The 16,044-nt window shown below is 42.1% G+C and overlaps 2 protein-coding genes across 2 annotated transcripts in view; both read right to left on the reverse strand.

Moving 5' to 3' along the window:
* Positions 1-16,044, reverse strand: part of LOC310989793 (uncharacterized protein) — a gene marked incomplete at its 5' end in the record, with an annotated part of 171,673 nt that overhangs the window by 15,676 nt on the left and 139,953 nt on the right. The gene's annotated exons all lie outside the window — the stretch shown is intronic.
* Positions 11,328-14,832, reverse strand: LOC310989731 (ribonuclease inhibitor-like; the record flags this gene model as incomplete). The annotated part of the gene is made up of 4 exons (XM_083976878.1): positions 11,328-11,502; positions 11,893-12,066; positions 13,961-14,084; positions 14,808-14,832. The coding sequence occupies 4 exons, from the start codon at positions 14,830-14,832 to the stop codon at positions 11,481-11,483; spliced, it is 345 nt and encodes a 114-aa protein (XP_083833004.1). The 3' UTR covers positions 11,328-11,480.

The following is a 16,044-nucleotide window of genomic DNA, read 5'->3' on the forward strand; positions in this document are numbered from 1 at the left end:
ATGTCGGGGCTTCAATACAAGACGGACATTACATACGAGCACCATGGAGGTATTTGGATGTTTTTTGGTGTGTCTTTTTGTTACGAAGACAGTTGGTATCCATTTGCAACCGTCATATGGACATGCACTGCTACGCCGAGACCCCCTGTAACTCAGAGAAGCCACGGAGGACTCTGAAACTTCTCCCAGCCCTTAGTCCACATGAGGGGGAGTAGATAATTTGAATTTTGGGTGAACTACCCTTTTAACTAATGAGCTCCTCATCCAGACGCTGCTGTGTGGCTCTAATGAACCTGTGTTGGAGCTCTGGTCCAGTGTGAGGAGACTGAAGCTGACAACAGAAGCTTCAGCAGCTCCACCTGAGCTTCACTACATGTTGTGGAGAAGCTCAGTCACAGACAGGAAACAGGAAACACTCATCACTCCTGTCTGGCTCCTGACTTTTCAAAATAAAAGTCTCTGTGTATCAGCTGCTTTAATCTCTACTGTGACTTCAGTTTAAAGGCTCAGACGCGTGGATCATTAAAGTGTTGGTGCAGCAACGTTCACCCTGACTGAGGCTGATGACACAGGAACATGAGGACGCTGTGCTTCATCAGTCTGATGGACAGAGTGTGTGTGCATGTTTCTGTCTCTGAGGTTTGTTGTGAACCTTCAGAGTCTGATGGATCTGGTTCCTGGTTTCTCTCTGTTTCCTTCACATGAGTCTAATGACTGAATCATCTTCAGTTCAGTTTACAGTAGAAACCGTTTCTTACCGTGACTCTGGAGGTCCAGGTCCAGGTCCAGGTCCAGGTCTGAAGTTTAGAGGTTCAAATTTGGACCCGTCACTCCTCAGAGACCAGCATTCAGGTCCAGATCCAGATCTAAAGTTTAGAGGTTCAAATTTGGACCCGTCACTCCTCAGAGACCAGCATTCAGGTCCAGATCCAGATCTAAAGTTTAGAGGTTCAAATTTGGACCCGTCACTCCTCAGAGACCAGCAGGAGGGTCCTGGAGACTCTGGTCCGTCCTCCTCTTCCTCCACATTAACATTCATCTTCAGGACTTCAGTCAGTCTGAGAGGGAAACCAGAAACACTGAACAACACTGACCTTAGCTTCAGATTCAGCAGTTAAGGGGAAATTAAATTCAACAGCTGAGCTCTGAATCCTGTTTATTTCACCTCTTCTTGTGAAAACTGTGTTTCGTTTTGTGTTGGGTGTAAAACTTAAACACTTCCAGAGAAGATAACGAGTCTTTAAAACAGTGATGTTTTCATCAGACCAGGTTTAGTTTAGTGTCTTGCGGCTTTTGACCAGAACCTGGTCTGATGTGGATAAACTGTGTTTCAGACTCTGGATCAGTGTTAAACTTTTATTTTGAAGGTCAAACACACAGTTTTGACATTAAGAGGTGAAATAAACAGAGGATTCAGAGCTCAGCTGTCTGACTTAAGTTCCCTTAACTTTCCCCTTAACTGCCTGTTAACACTGACTCACACACACACACATACAGTAGGCTATGTTAACAGTTTTTATTTCTCATGTTGGCGTTTTGTCCTAAAACTGTACATTTTTAAAACCTGGTCCCAGTGTGGGTCAATCTCCAAACGCCGCCTCAGAAAAAACTTTTTTTTTTTTTTGGCCTCAGGAAAAACTAAACGGATCTTTAGTGAAACGATGACGTCATAGCCTCAACTCTCTAACCTGTAACCTGAGCAACACCGCTGCACGTAGAAACAATAACAACAACAATGTGGGACTAGTGTAAACCTTTTAAAGGACAAAGCAGAAACAGATGTTTTAGTAAAAGTGTCGGTGTGGACAGGGCCTGAGTCAGACTGAGACAACAGGGAGTAGCTGTCCTCCTGCTGTCCCCCCTTTAGTCTCAGTAGTTCACTCTGACTCTTCTTCCCTCCACACTTCACAGGGACTGACACTCACACACTTTAACGGTGAAGAATAATGATGTTGTTGACACTCACCTAACGCAGCTTCACTCTCACTCCTTCGTGCCGTCTTAAAATGGCGTATGAACTTAATACTTTCACTTTCTCTGGGGCTATTTCCTTCCTCTGTGTGTTTACAGGAAACAGCTGACACTGTTACTGACAAGGAAAACTAATGTCTGAGAAAACAGAAACAGATTTTACATTTTATAAATGTTGAAAGTTACTGTTGAGTTGTACTTGTTAATTTTCAGAACAAACAATAACTCTGTTTAATAAAATCTTTACAGTAAAACGTTCTGCAGTTCCTCACTCTGACCACAGGGTGGCCTGTTTCTGCAGCCGTCACCACAATAAAGGTTAATTCCCACAAGTGAAGAGCATACTTACACAGAAATGGAGCAGAAACATTTCAACAAGTTCATCCGTATAAAACAAAAACAAACAGCTAAAACAGTTAATAATGCACTATATTTAATGTCTTTTGATTAATGTCTTGAATTATTATTGGCTAATCTTCTGTTTTATGTTTTTATATTATTGTACTTTGTGTAGGCTAATTATGTGTTCATTTATATGATGTCCTTTTAGTATTGTATGTTATTAATTTATCCCCCGACCCCCCACTCCCACCCTCTTTTTCTGTATTTGTTTTTATTTGACCCTGATGATTTTTGAATGATTTCTGATTATAATAAGTGATCTCATGTCTGCCTTTGTCAATGCTGGTTGACTGTTTGTAATAAAGTGGTTTATTATTAATAATAGCTAATAATGATTTGAGAGTACATTTAACACACACATGTGCACACCCCACTTGCTCTCACATTGTTAACTCCTTTAACACAACATTATAAGATTTTCTACTCACATCATCTTATCTGTGACTCTCCAAACACAGACTTCACAAACTGACTCAACTTTAACTCTGTTGCAGGTTTTGTCTTCACATCTGTCGCCATCTTGTCTGTTGAACAGTAGCCTACTTCAAACTTTATTTTCCCTTCGTGATCAGTCGACCTCATAAAATGATCTTTACAGTAATATCAACATGCACGTGCTCACATCTCTGTTTGTTCACAGCTTCTTTGCTAATGCTACTGTTCCTTGGTTATCTTCATAAACCATAGGTGCAGGGCCGTTGTATAGGGGAGAAAGGTGATGATAATTCTAGGGGCCCAGCGCCCAGTGGGGCCCATAAAAAAAACCCAGTAGTCTAATCTTTGTATGACTGAATTATTCCGCTTTCAGCATTCAGCAGCTTTCAGCATTCACCCGTATTTCCTTCAGGAAATGCATTCTCTACTTCTGCATAAGACCCTGACTAATAGCCTACTCATAGTAATGCTGCATTAGCATCAAAACAAAGTAGCCAATTTTTTTTTTTTTTTTACGGACTGATGAAGCCCCTTGGATAAGAGGCGAAACGTCTTCCCAGACAAATACAAGTCCAGTTGCCTATGATTCAATTTGCCCAGAAAAGAACGATGACCTGGATGAATGAGAATATCCATAGACAAAGTATAGACTAAATAAAAAATGATAATACGTACGTAGTCTAAGAAAAAAAAAGGTGGAAAAGTCAGGGGGTTAGGGGGCCCACTTTAGTTTTCTTTCAGGGGGCCCAGAATTCCTAGCAACGGCCCTGCATAGGTGGTGTGTAGCTAGCTGAGTCAGTATTTAGATTTAATTTGTTTTTAAGTTGATTATCTATTGGAACTTCAGCTAAAACTAAAACCCACTCCACATATTATTCAGACCAGTGGTAAATATGTTAAACAGCTAAACTGTTGTTGCTGCAGCAGTTTGGTTCAGAGAACGATGGTTCCTGGTTCCAGCTGTTGTTGCAGGTGGGGCGTTAATTAGCGGTGCACCCCCCAAAACGCGCCAAAACGTCGCTGCTGCTGGAAGAGCCGAGACACACGGTGAAACTCCCTCCGTTATTTGTAGATAATATGCTCTTAAAGTCCTTACTTACCATGAATATCACACACACACTGAGTGATGAGGTGGCGGCCATGTTTAAAGTGTGTGTGACTGTGTGTTGTTTTTCTTTGTTCACGGTGAGACGAGGATTTAACGATCTCATCTCATTAGCATACATGTGTTTGTGTTGTGGCTTTGTTCTGTGTGTTTAAAGTTCATCTGCTGTGGATCCAACTGAAACTGCCACTATACGATCTCATGTCTACAGAAATATCTGATTGATTAGTGAACATTCAGTTTGAAACTGGAAACTACAGCTGCATCTCAATAAATCAGAATATCATGGAAAAGTCAATTTACAGTAGTTCAAGTCAAACAACCACAACCAAGTATTGAGTGCATATAGATGGACTAACTTTTCACAAGGACAATATTTCAGTATTAAAAATGCTTCTTTTTTTTCTTTTTTTTTATAAATCTTTTGTAATATTAATTTTTTTAGAAACTGAATTTTATGTCTTCATAAAACGTAAGCAATAATGGATCTATAAAAAGTGTTAGCTTCACTTTTTGAATTGAATTACTGACATGAATAAACTTTTCCATGATATTCTAATTTATTGAGATGCACCTGTATAAATCTTATTGATTAGTGAACATTCAGTTTGAAATTGTAAACTACAGCTGCATCTCAATAAATCAGAATATCATGGAAAAGTCCATTTACAGTAGTTCAAGTCAAATAACCCATAGGCGGCCTTAGTTGGGCCCCAGCTGCCAGCCACCAAGTAAAAGACAGTAGCCTTTCACCTTAACACACACACACACACACACACACACACACACACACACACACACACACACACACACACACACACACACAGGCCTACATCCACCACACACACGAACAGCTCCGTCCACCGGTAGGACTAATCACTCCTAATTAATAATACGGCAGGAAATATCAATAACAACGTAGGCTTACCTTTGAAAACGGCCCGCAAACTATCAATAGACCCTCGTTTTCCTTCTCCCAGTATTATTATTCCTTTTGTTTTTCCTGCTTTCCTCCTGACGTGCGCCCAGTTGCGTAACCTGATGATTGACGTCTTTCAATCACTTTCCTCCTCTTTTCTTTTTCCTCGGGTTAAAATGCCTCCAAACAGGCGATCTATGAGTAGGCTACGTAACTAACTAACTTAACAGAGAAATAAAACACAGCGAGAGCACAACTAAAATGTGGTATTATTCTCTCTCATTATTTTTGTTGCCAATTTAAATTCAGAATATTTTTAAAGCCTTTTTGGTTGTGTTAAGATTCCTGTTCATGTCTGAAAATGTACATAATGATTTTGCTTTTTGATGAAAACCAACTTCAGTCCTCGTTTTTTTTCTGCTAAGTCCTGGTTTCTTGCCCTGATAGTGATTTTAACACTTGATGTGTTGTACGTACCTGGGATGCATGGATAGTGCGTTTACTGCGTCCTTTCAGGGTTTAAAGCACATACTGTAGCTGGCAAATCATTTTATGTTTAACAGGGTAGGGCCTCATATGAAATATTGAAACGGGCCCCCAGATGTCTAAGGCCGCCACACAACCAAGTATTGAGTGCATATACATGGACAAACTTTTCACAAGGCCAACATTCCTGTATTAAAAATGCTTTTTTAAATTGGTCTTTTGTTATATTCAACTTTTTTAGAGACTGAATTTTCGGTCTTCATTAAATGTTAGCCTTTTAATTGTAATAAAGCCATGAAATGTTTCATTCTGTGTAATGGATCTATGTGTTGAATTACTGACATAAATAAACTTTTCCATGATGTTCTAATGTATTGAGATGCACCTGTATATATCTTATTGATTAGTGTTAAAGATTACTGTGATTAATGAGATAAAACATAAAAACATTGTAGATGCAGCTAATGTGCTCCTACTGTTGTGTGCAGAATAAAATCCTGAGATGGTCTCCAACAACGTCCTGTTTCCTGTGAGGTGAGTGGTGCCAGTGGGTTGCAGTCTGCTACAGGTGAGTGTTGGTGTCTGTCAGCAGCTTCAGGTAGTTGCACCAGCTACATCACTCCTGTGTGGCGGCGGCTGACGCTGCCAGACACTCTGGCTCACAGCCGGACAGTGCAACAGTGGAGACTAGCTGCTTTTTAGTCTTCCATGAAATCAAAGGTCCGTCTTTGTTCAGGCTCACACGATAACCGGTCCTACTCTGTCTGTCAGTTCCATCAGCAGCCCAGTCGGCATCGCTGGACGCTCCCAGTAATCCCAGTTGTTCACACTCACATTTTCTCTGACGTAATTCTTTGTCACTTTGTGCCCTTCAAATATTCCATGTGTCATGTTTCACAGTCGTCCACGGCTCTTCTGTCGGCTCAGTAAAGTACTGAGGCAGTTTACGTACAACTAGACTCAGATCACTCTGTATTTTCTGGCACCACTCACCATCACTTCTGCATCATCACTGTAGTTCAACTTTTGCTTTACAATCTTGCATGTTGAACCTTTCATGTCACAATCTGTTGGTGCATACAGGTAAGTCGTTTTCAAATCTGATTATTATCTTGTTCTGCTTTTTGCATCAACACTCTGATACTGGTTAGGTTTGCAGTTGGAGAAAATGTCTCCTCAAAGTCTACACACCCATCTTTTGGCTCCACCCTCTGGCTACATATTGGGCCTTGTATTTGTCAGATCTGTAGATATTTTTCTTATGACTCATTTACACACACACATTCATTATCTTCAAATACAGTTTTGGTTCCCATTGATTCCAATACAATTAACATACAGACACTATAAATCATCATTTTACAGTGATTTTTGTGAATAAGCAGCAACCCAAACAAATTCTTATCAATGGCAACAGCCTGGTAATAAACTATTCAGCTCATGAATTAACACTCCAGAACTCATGCATTAAATTAATTAAAATTAACTTAATTTAAGTAAAAAACATTTTTACAACAATTTCACAACAAAACAAGTCATGGACCCAGCTCAAAGTGGTTTATACAATAAAATAAACAACAGTCATCATACCCTGTCATTCAATATTCACACTTAGTCACACGCACACACACAGACATTCACACACACAAATGTACTACATGTTAAACGTAAAAGTTTAACTAAAACATTACAGTAATTCCTTTAGGTTTGAGACAATAATCACCTGACAAACACAGGAAAGAAACAGTGACACAGCCAGACATGCCCCACCACCATCCCTGCTCTAATTCTGCCCCCTAGTGTCCAAACAAGAGAACTCCATCACCTCTAGGTCAACAAACCATATCATACAGACATAAATAAGCTTGTCTCTAAAGAAAATATGATACAATTCAGTTATATTAAGACATTATGAGTTACATTTAGATAATTTATTTCCTCAAATGTGGGCACACCTCAGTGCAAACCTAAGCCGGTCTCTGGACTCTGGGTCTGTTGGTCCTGCTCTGTCTGTGTGAACCAGTTCTCGAGCTGCTTTGGCTCTAACATCCTGCTCCCTGTTTCTAGTTTGGATAAACTTTCCCTGAACACACACTTCACACTGTGGGATAGGTTTGTCTCTGGTCATTTGTAGCCCAGAGCAATTATTATTAATTCATGTTTAAAAAATACACTTGAAATAAATAGTTTCATATTTTACATAAAAGCACTCAAAATAAACACACACATTTAAAAATGATAAAGTTGGTCAAATAGCAGAGTCAAGTGGAGGTGCACGGTAGCCAGTGAAATGCTTCATCCACTTCCTGAGTGAAGACCAGCTGGTCAGGTGAGGACAGGTGAGTTTTAATATGTAGTCAGCTGACTCATGTTTCCGTTAACCATGATGCAAATTTTTGCCGTTACAAACTCCGTAGGTCCATGCTAGTGCTAATACAATCCACTCGCTGCAATGCTTATTAAAGTTAAAATCCTATTGGGTTAGCCTAACAGTGTTAATGGCTTCGAAGTCGTGAGTGAGAATATCTTAGTAAATACTGCTGAGCAGCAGACATTTTCTGACTACATGCTGTGTAAAAGAAACTGTTATTCATTGTGTTCTGAAATACTTTGTGTAAAGTACTGCAGCTGGCTGTGGGTTAACACGGGTTCATATCAAATATTTACTGTTAATGCTGGTATTTCTGTAGCTAATAAAAGTTAAATGATGTCCTGAAGATTCATAGTCTTTGTAATTCATTAGATTTTAACCGTATATTTAAAGGTGCACCGGTGAGTTTCGTGTTTGTTATTCGTCATGTTGCAAACAACGCGGTTGCTTTCAACAAAATATATTTATTAACTTAAAGGTTGGGTGTGTAATAATTGGCCACATTTATTGGCAAAATCTGAATATACTACCTATGAATATATTTGTGTAAGTGTATAATCGCTATAAAATAAAATGTGTTTGGTTTTCGAAACCTTATAATTCTTCTTTTATACATATAGGAAGAGTCTTGCTTCAGAGAGTGTCGCCATCTTCCGCCGCCATGTTTGTACGGCAGCCCGAACGGAAAATCCAGCCAGCCAGAGAGCACGATTCAAGAGTTTCATGTTCAGAGAACCAACAAAGAAGGAGGAGGAAACAGCAGACATCTGGTAAAATGGTTTTGATCTTCACCTCATCACTCCATGCTGAAATACTCCAGGGGCCGACTGGCCACTGGGAGTACCGGGAGTTTTCCTGGTGGGTCTGTGGGCCGTCTCGGTACGACGTGGTGCTGCAAATGACGCGCTGACGTTAGTGTGTTTACATTTTTCTACCGTATATGAAATAGAAGAGACTTGTGTCTATGCAGCCGACTGACTAATCTACTGAAACACATGAATATGGTGAATATGGGGTGCTTGTTGATGGTGTTTGTTTTTTTTTACCTGTGAGGTTTTTTTGTAGCTTTTTTTGTACTTCTCTTTTAATGACACCTAAGGGGAGGATGGATCTCCCAGTTTCTTTGTGCTTGTTGCAACGATAATAAAGACATCCTATTCTATTCTATATTTTAAAGCTTAAACTGAGTCTCTAGGTGAAAGTTTGCTGGAGCAGTAGACGTTTGAAAAAGTCCAATCATTTGTTAGTTTTTTCACCTCCTCCCATTCATCCTCTATGAGAAATGTGTTTCAGTTTTTTCCGTAGAGAAAAGTAATAGCACACTGATCCCGATAGAACTGCACGTTTTGATAAATAATTGGGTTAATTGAGTCATGAATCGAACATTGACCTGTGACCTTGATACACAGTCAGAGGTCACAGGTCAAACTCTGAGCCTGACTAGAAACCAGACGTCTCCTCTTCCTCAAACACATTTCTGAAATATTATCAGAGGAAGAGTCCAGCTGATCTCTGACCTGCGGTCCTTATCTTTATTATCAGTTATTGATTAACACTGATCTTGCTGATGATCAGATATTGCCTTTGTCTGGAATTACTACTGACTAGTTAATAATTACCTTCAGTCATCGTCCTGCTGTGAACCCAGAGAGAGGAAACGTCCTGTTTCTGATATTAGACCATGTTCATTAGTTCAATATATTAATGAATTATTATCTTTACAACACCACAGAAAAAGTGTGTGATGCACATTTGATTCAGGTTTTTTGTCTTTGCAACAATAGATAAAGCAAATAAATCATGTTTATTTCAGACTTTAATCCGATGGTGAAGAAACACATTTTCAATAAAATGCTGCCCACTGGTGGTTTAAAGAGGAAATACACAACTCTATCTATCTATCTATCTATCTATCTATCTATCTATCTATCTATCTATCTATCTATCTATCTATCTATCTATCTATCTATCTATCTATCTATCTATCTATCTATCCAGACCATAATAAGATATGATGAGACTTTTATTGATCCCACATGAGTGTAATATACTTGTTGCAGAAGCAGAATAAGTACAAGAAGTAGAAGTTTAAAAAATAATAAGGTATAAATAAAATTTTAAATATACATAATTTATCATAATACAAAAAAAAATCAGTGTTTATGAACATGACACTTACATTAATGTGTTAACTGTCGTCATAGTAACCTGTTCTGAACCTCCATCATGTTTAGAAACACTGAATAATGTGGAAATGAGCTGCAGTTCTTCACCACACCACAAGATGGAGCTGAATAATCATAATGAATGAAGAGGAGGAGGAGGAGGAAGATGAGGAGGAGGAGGAAGAGGAGAGATGAGGAGGAGGAGGAAGATGAGGAGGAGGAAGAGGAGAGATGAGGAGGAGGAGGAAGAGGAGAGATGAGGAGGAGGAGGAGGAAGATGAGGAGGAGGAAGAGAGAGGAAGATGAGGAGGAGGAGGAAGAGGAGAGATGAGGAGGAGGAGGAGAAAGATGAGGAGGAGGAGGAAGAGGAAGAGGGAGGAGGAGGAGAGATGAGGAGGAAGAGGGAGAGAGAGATGAGGAGGAGGAGGAGGAAGATGAGGAGGAGGAAGAGAGAGGAAGATGAGGAGGAGGAAGAGGAGAGATGAGGAGGAGGAGGAGGAGGAGGAGGAGGAGGAAGATGAGGAGGAGGAGGAAGAGGAGAGATGAGGAGGAAGAGGAAGAGAGAGATGAGGAGGAGGAGAGATGAGGAGGAGGAGGAATGAGGAGGAGGAGGTGGAGGAGGAAGAGGGAGGAGGAGGCGGAAGATGAGGAGGAGGAGGAGGAAGAGGAGAGATGAGGAGGAAGAGGAGGAGGAGGAGGAGGAGGAAGATGAGGAGGAGGAGGAAGAGGGAGGAGGAAGAGGAAGATGAGGAGGAGGAAGAGGGAGGAGAGAGGAGGAGGAGAGATGAGGAGGAGGAGGAGGAGGAGGAGGAGGAGGAGGAGGAGGAGGAGGAGGAATGAGGAGGGATGAGGAGGAGGAGGAGGGAGGAGGAGGGAGGAGGAGGAGGAGGAAGAGACAGGAGGAGGAGGAGGAATGAGGAGGAGGAGGAGGAGGAGGAGGAGGAAGAGGAGGAGGAAGAGGAGAGATGAGGAGGAGGAGGAGGAGGAATGAGGAGGAGGAAGAGGAGAGATGAAGAGGAGGAGGAGGAATGAGGAGGAGAGATGAGGAGGAGGAAGAGAGAGGAGGAGGAAGAAGGAGGAGGAGGAAGAGGAGAGATGAGGAGGAGGAGAAGGAGGAGGAGAGATGATGAGGAGGAGGAGGAGGAGGAGGAGGAGAGATGATGAGGAGGAAGAGGAGGAGGAAAGATGAGAATGGAGAAGGAGAGATGAGGAGGAGGAGGAAGAAGAAGAGGAGGAGGAGGAGAGATGAGGAAGAGGAGAGATGAGGAGGAAGAGGAAGAGGAGAGATGAGGAGGAGGAGGAAGAGGGAGGAAGAGGAGGAGGAGGAGGAAGAGGAGGAGGAGGAGGAGGAGAGATGAGGAGGAGGAGGAGGAGGAGGAGGAGGAGGAGGAGGAGAGATGAGGAGGAACAGGAGGAGGAGGAGGAGGAGGAAGATGAGGAGGAGGAGGAAGAGAGAGGAGGAAGAGAGAGGAGGAGGAGGAGGAGGAGCAGAGAGTGTGTAGAGGATCAGATGAGTCCAGAGACAGTGATGATCTCTGTCAGGTCCAGAACACACAGGGAGGATGGTGGACTGGACTCTGAGAGAGACAGTGGAGCTGCTCTCAGATCAGTTCAGGAGGTTCAGGACTAGAGGAGGGAAGGTTCCCATCTGAGAAGAGAAGCAGAGGACAGAGGTGATGGATCAGTGATCGTCTCTCTGCTCTGATTGGCTGACTCTTGTCTCTCTCTGTTCTGATTGGCTGACTGTTGTCTCTCTCTGCTCTGATTGGCTGACTGTTGTCTCTCTCTGCTCTGATTGGCTGACTGTTGTCTCTCTCTCTGCTCTGATTGGCTGACTGTTGTCTCTCTCTGCTCTGATTGGCTGACTGTTGTCTCTCTGCTCTGATTGGCTGACTGTTGTCTCTCTCTGCTCTGATTGGCTGACTGTTGTCTCTCTCTCTGCTCTGATTGGCTGACTGTTGTCTCTGTCATTGTCTCACACTGACTTTAGTACAATAGTGATGAAAGCAGCACAGACTGACTCCGCCCCCCTACTGACCTCACAGTCTCCAGTCTACAGTCTGGACTCTTCACTAGATCATCCAGATCCTTCAGGTCTGAAGACTTCAGCTTGTTGAATCTCAGGTCCAGTTCTCTCAGGTGGGAGGGGTTGGACTTCAGAGCTGAGACCAGAGAAGAACAGCTGATCTCTGACAACCTGCAGCTCCACAATCTGAATAAAGAATAAAAGAAGAAGATAAATTCATTGATGATCAGAAAGAAGAGTTTTTTCTTCAACAGGTGAATTTCAGTGTCTTTGTCCAAACATGAGTTGTGAGGATCTTGTGCACATTGTTGTGATAGAGATGAAGTGAGTTGATGAGCTGATACTGGACATTTTCTCCAGAGTTTCTAGAAAACATGAGTCGTCTGACTGAGAGAAATACGAGTGTGTGTGAAGGTTGAACTGAAGTGAACAGACATTATTCATGACCACTGAGTGAAATGAGCTGAAACTGAAGAATCATTCTCACAGAACAACAACTGCAAATATTCAACAACCACTATTTCAAATGTCATTAATCAATTCAATCAAAGTCAACGATTCAAGTTCTGAGTGAAGATCAATCAGGTTCAGTTGTGGATCAAAGATCTAAGATCTACAACAGTAACAGTCAGTGAACTGACCCCAGAGTCTCCAGTCTACAGTCTGGACTCTCCAGAAAACCACTCAGAACCTTCACTCCTGAATCCTGCAGCTCGTTGAGCTTCAGGTCCAGGTGTCTCAGGTGGGAGGGGTTGGACTTCAGAGCTGAGACCAGAGAAGAACAGCTGATCTCTGACAAACTGCAGTTCATCAATCTGAATAAAGAATAAAAGAAGATGAATTCATTGATAACTGATCAGATGATGATTCTCTGTTATTATTATTTTTATTAATAACTAGGCGTGTCCTCCACTAAGGATTTTTATAGTTGAATCTGATTGGTCAGATTTTGCCCATAGTCGACTAATTGTAGAATCATGTTGTTTTTTCCTCATTGATTCATGATCTCATTCGCATCTTTTTCTGGAGAAAAGAGTTAAAACAGCTGAATAAACTAATTCTTCAGTTGGCATCAGATAACAGGACGTTCTCCATCCGTCCTTTTCCTGATCTCACTCAATAAGCTGCGATGACATCATCATCTCTCTTTCAGGGACGGTGCAGCGATGACGAGTACGAGTGTGTGCTGTGAATTAACGAGTGTGTGTGTGAATTAACGAGCGTGTGCTGTGAACTAACGAGTGTGTGTGGAGAATGAAAATGTGGAGTCTCGTTGTGAGGACATGATATGAGCATCAGTGCTGGTTCAGACGGGTCAGAGGTCGAGGGTCACAGCGCCATGCTGTTGTTGTGTGTGTGTGTGTGTGTGTGTGTAGGTGCTGCACAATAGACAGAGAACACGTCCCTTAGTTTAATATTGTAAATAAAACTTCAGGCCTGAATTTAGAGAGGGAGAGAGAGAGAGACGGTGCTTGATCACTCACTGTGTTGTTTGTAGCTAAACCATCTCTCCTATATTATAAGAACACAAATCAATTCTATGTAAAACCAGATGTTCAGCAGCAGGAAGCTCCCCTATATATTCACAGTGGTACGATCTTTTCTTCATAACCACATTTTGCAACGATTCGACAGCGAGGTTGATCGTCCAATCAGAGCTCTCTGAATCGAATCGTAGTCGACTATTGGAGGTCACCCCTATTAATAACTTTATTGTTCAACTGGTATCAGGGTTAAATCAATAAACTAACAGCACAGGGGTCAATGACGTGATGAAACCCAGTGTCAAGTGGTGTAACTTTGATTTTTGATAAAAATCTGAATAAAGAGGAAAATAAATCTGGACTCAAATGAGGAATTAATACAACTCTGTTTCAAATTTGACATCATTTGTCACAGATTATTTAGAAGAAGAGTTTTTTGTTTTTAGGACAAGTCCTTCTCAAGATGCATTAAAATCTAAATATAGAAACACAGAAAATAATCTATTTCAATTTAATGTTTTCAGAAGAAAGTCTATTTTTATAAATTCACTTTAATCCACTGTAGGTGGATCAGATACAACAGTCAGTGAACTGACCTCAGAGTCTCCAGTCTACAGTCTGGACTCTCCAGAAAACCACTCAGATCCTTCAGGTCTGAATCCTTCAGGTTGTTGAGGCTCAGGTCCAGGTGTCTCAGGTGGGAGGGGTTGGACTTCAGAGCTGAGACCAGAGAAGAACAGCTGATCTCTGACAACCAGCACTCCTCCAATCTGAATAAAGAATAAAAGCAGTAAGTTGAGGACAAAGCTCCTTGTTGACAGCGTTCAGTGTCTCATCATCTGTTCAGAGCTGAAGAAGCTTCAGAAAGAACAAGTTTAGAAAATCAAAGTCCAACAGCTGAAGCAACAGGAAGCAGGTTAAACAGTGACAGAGAGAAAATAGCTCATTAAAGGACAATTCCGGGCAAATTCAACTTGGGAATCTGAAGATTATCAGTTTAATGTCTCCTGTTTTACGGTAGTTGTGTCTGTCCCTGCATCACCACGGCAGCGATGAATAGAGCGGATTTAATTTCCCCTGCTTAGGCTGTTTCCATCCCTCAAAGCCACAGACAGCGTCAGGTGGCGACTCAAACATGCAGCCAGAAGTTTATTTACTTCAAGCAAGTCAAGAGTTGATATTCCTGTGTTGATGACACAAATGGGAGCTTCTGACTGCACGTGAACACACCGAGCGTCAACTTGGGTTTCGCGCCAGATTTTGTATTAGATCTAGTTTTACAAACATGTCGGCTTGCTTGAAGTAAATAAACTTCTCGGTGAACATGAAGCAACAACCTTCAGCCCATCTTGGTGAGCCTCCAAACAAACCAGCTGAGCCTCTGCAGCTGCTTCATGTCAGCAGCAACAAGACCACTAGCAGCTCTGCTCTCACCTGTCTCACCTTGATTCTCAGCATTCACAGTCATTGACAGGAAGTGGCTGCAGTGTGTGCCGTGCTCTTCACTTCTTGCTTCACACTCCAGCCTCTCCCAGCCAGTTGAGCTACCAGGGAGCAGACTTTAGCTGCCAACAGCTCCCTACAGCCAGCCTCCACTGGAGCGCAGCTTTCCAGCCTCCTCTGCCTCTGCTGCCAGCTCTGTGGATCTCAGCTGCTTCCTCTCATGCTTCCTCCCATGGTTCTGTCAGCTCCACAACATCCACCAGCTGCTGTGTTTCTGACCACAACTCAACATCTGCTCTCAGATCAGTGCTGCACGTTGGTTCAACAACAAGTGTCTGAGTTGAAAACAACAGTTGTAGAAGCTGAGCTCGTTCTCTGCTGCTCTGAATCACAAACACTACGACTGCTCTCACCTTCTTCTCTCTGGACTCATCTCAACTGTTTTCTCTCTTCAGCTTCTTGATCAAAATCCTCATACAACAAATCCTGACATGTATGAACCAATGAGAAGCTGAAGCTTCAAACAACTACAACAGCTCCAGTCAGTGAACTCACCTCAGAGTCTCCAGTCTACAGTTTGGACTCTCCAGTCCAGCACACAGAAGCTTCACTGATGAATCACCCAGGTCGTTCAGACTCAGGTCCAGGTGTGTCAGGTGGGAGGGGCTGGACTTCAGAGCTGAGGCAACGACTTCACAGTGAATCTCTGAGAGTCCACAAGCACCGAATCTGTGATTAGAGAAGAAACAAAATGTGTGAGAGTAAAATCAGACAATTTGTACTAAACACACACAACATATCATCATGTGATCAACATGTGCTCTTCACACTCTGGTTCAGTTCATCTTCTCTCTTTGTGTTGGACATGAAACAATAATCCTCATCAGGGCTGGGCTGGAAAAACCCATTCAGATTCAGATCCACCTCCTCTTGAATCCTCCAACATCCATTCATCAAAGCCCAGATGGATGTTTAATCCAGGCTCCTGCGGCCGACACAGGTAGATGTGGTCAGGTGAGCTGAGGTGTAGAGCTGCAGGTGTCACCTGAACAACACTCACACACACTGATTTTCTCCAAACATGAAATGAAGTCAAAGAAAATCAAGGTGAAATGTAGAAACATCTTTAGTCAGAAGATCTGACCACTAAAGTGTGTGTCCTGCACAGATCTAATCCACACTAAGGACACGCTCCAGGTTGTCATGGTGACATTTAAGGTGGACTGACTGATTTCCA

The sequence above is a fragment of the Trachurus trachurus genome (assembly GCF_905171665.1).
Source record: "Trachurus trachurus genome assembly, chromosome: 8".
NCBI classification, from domain to species: domain Eukaryota; kingdom Metazoa; phylum Chordata; class Actinopteri; order Carangiformes; family Carangidae; genus Trachurus; species Trachurus trachurus.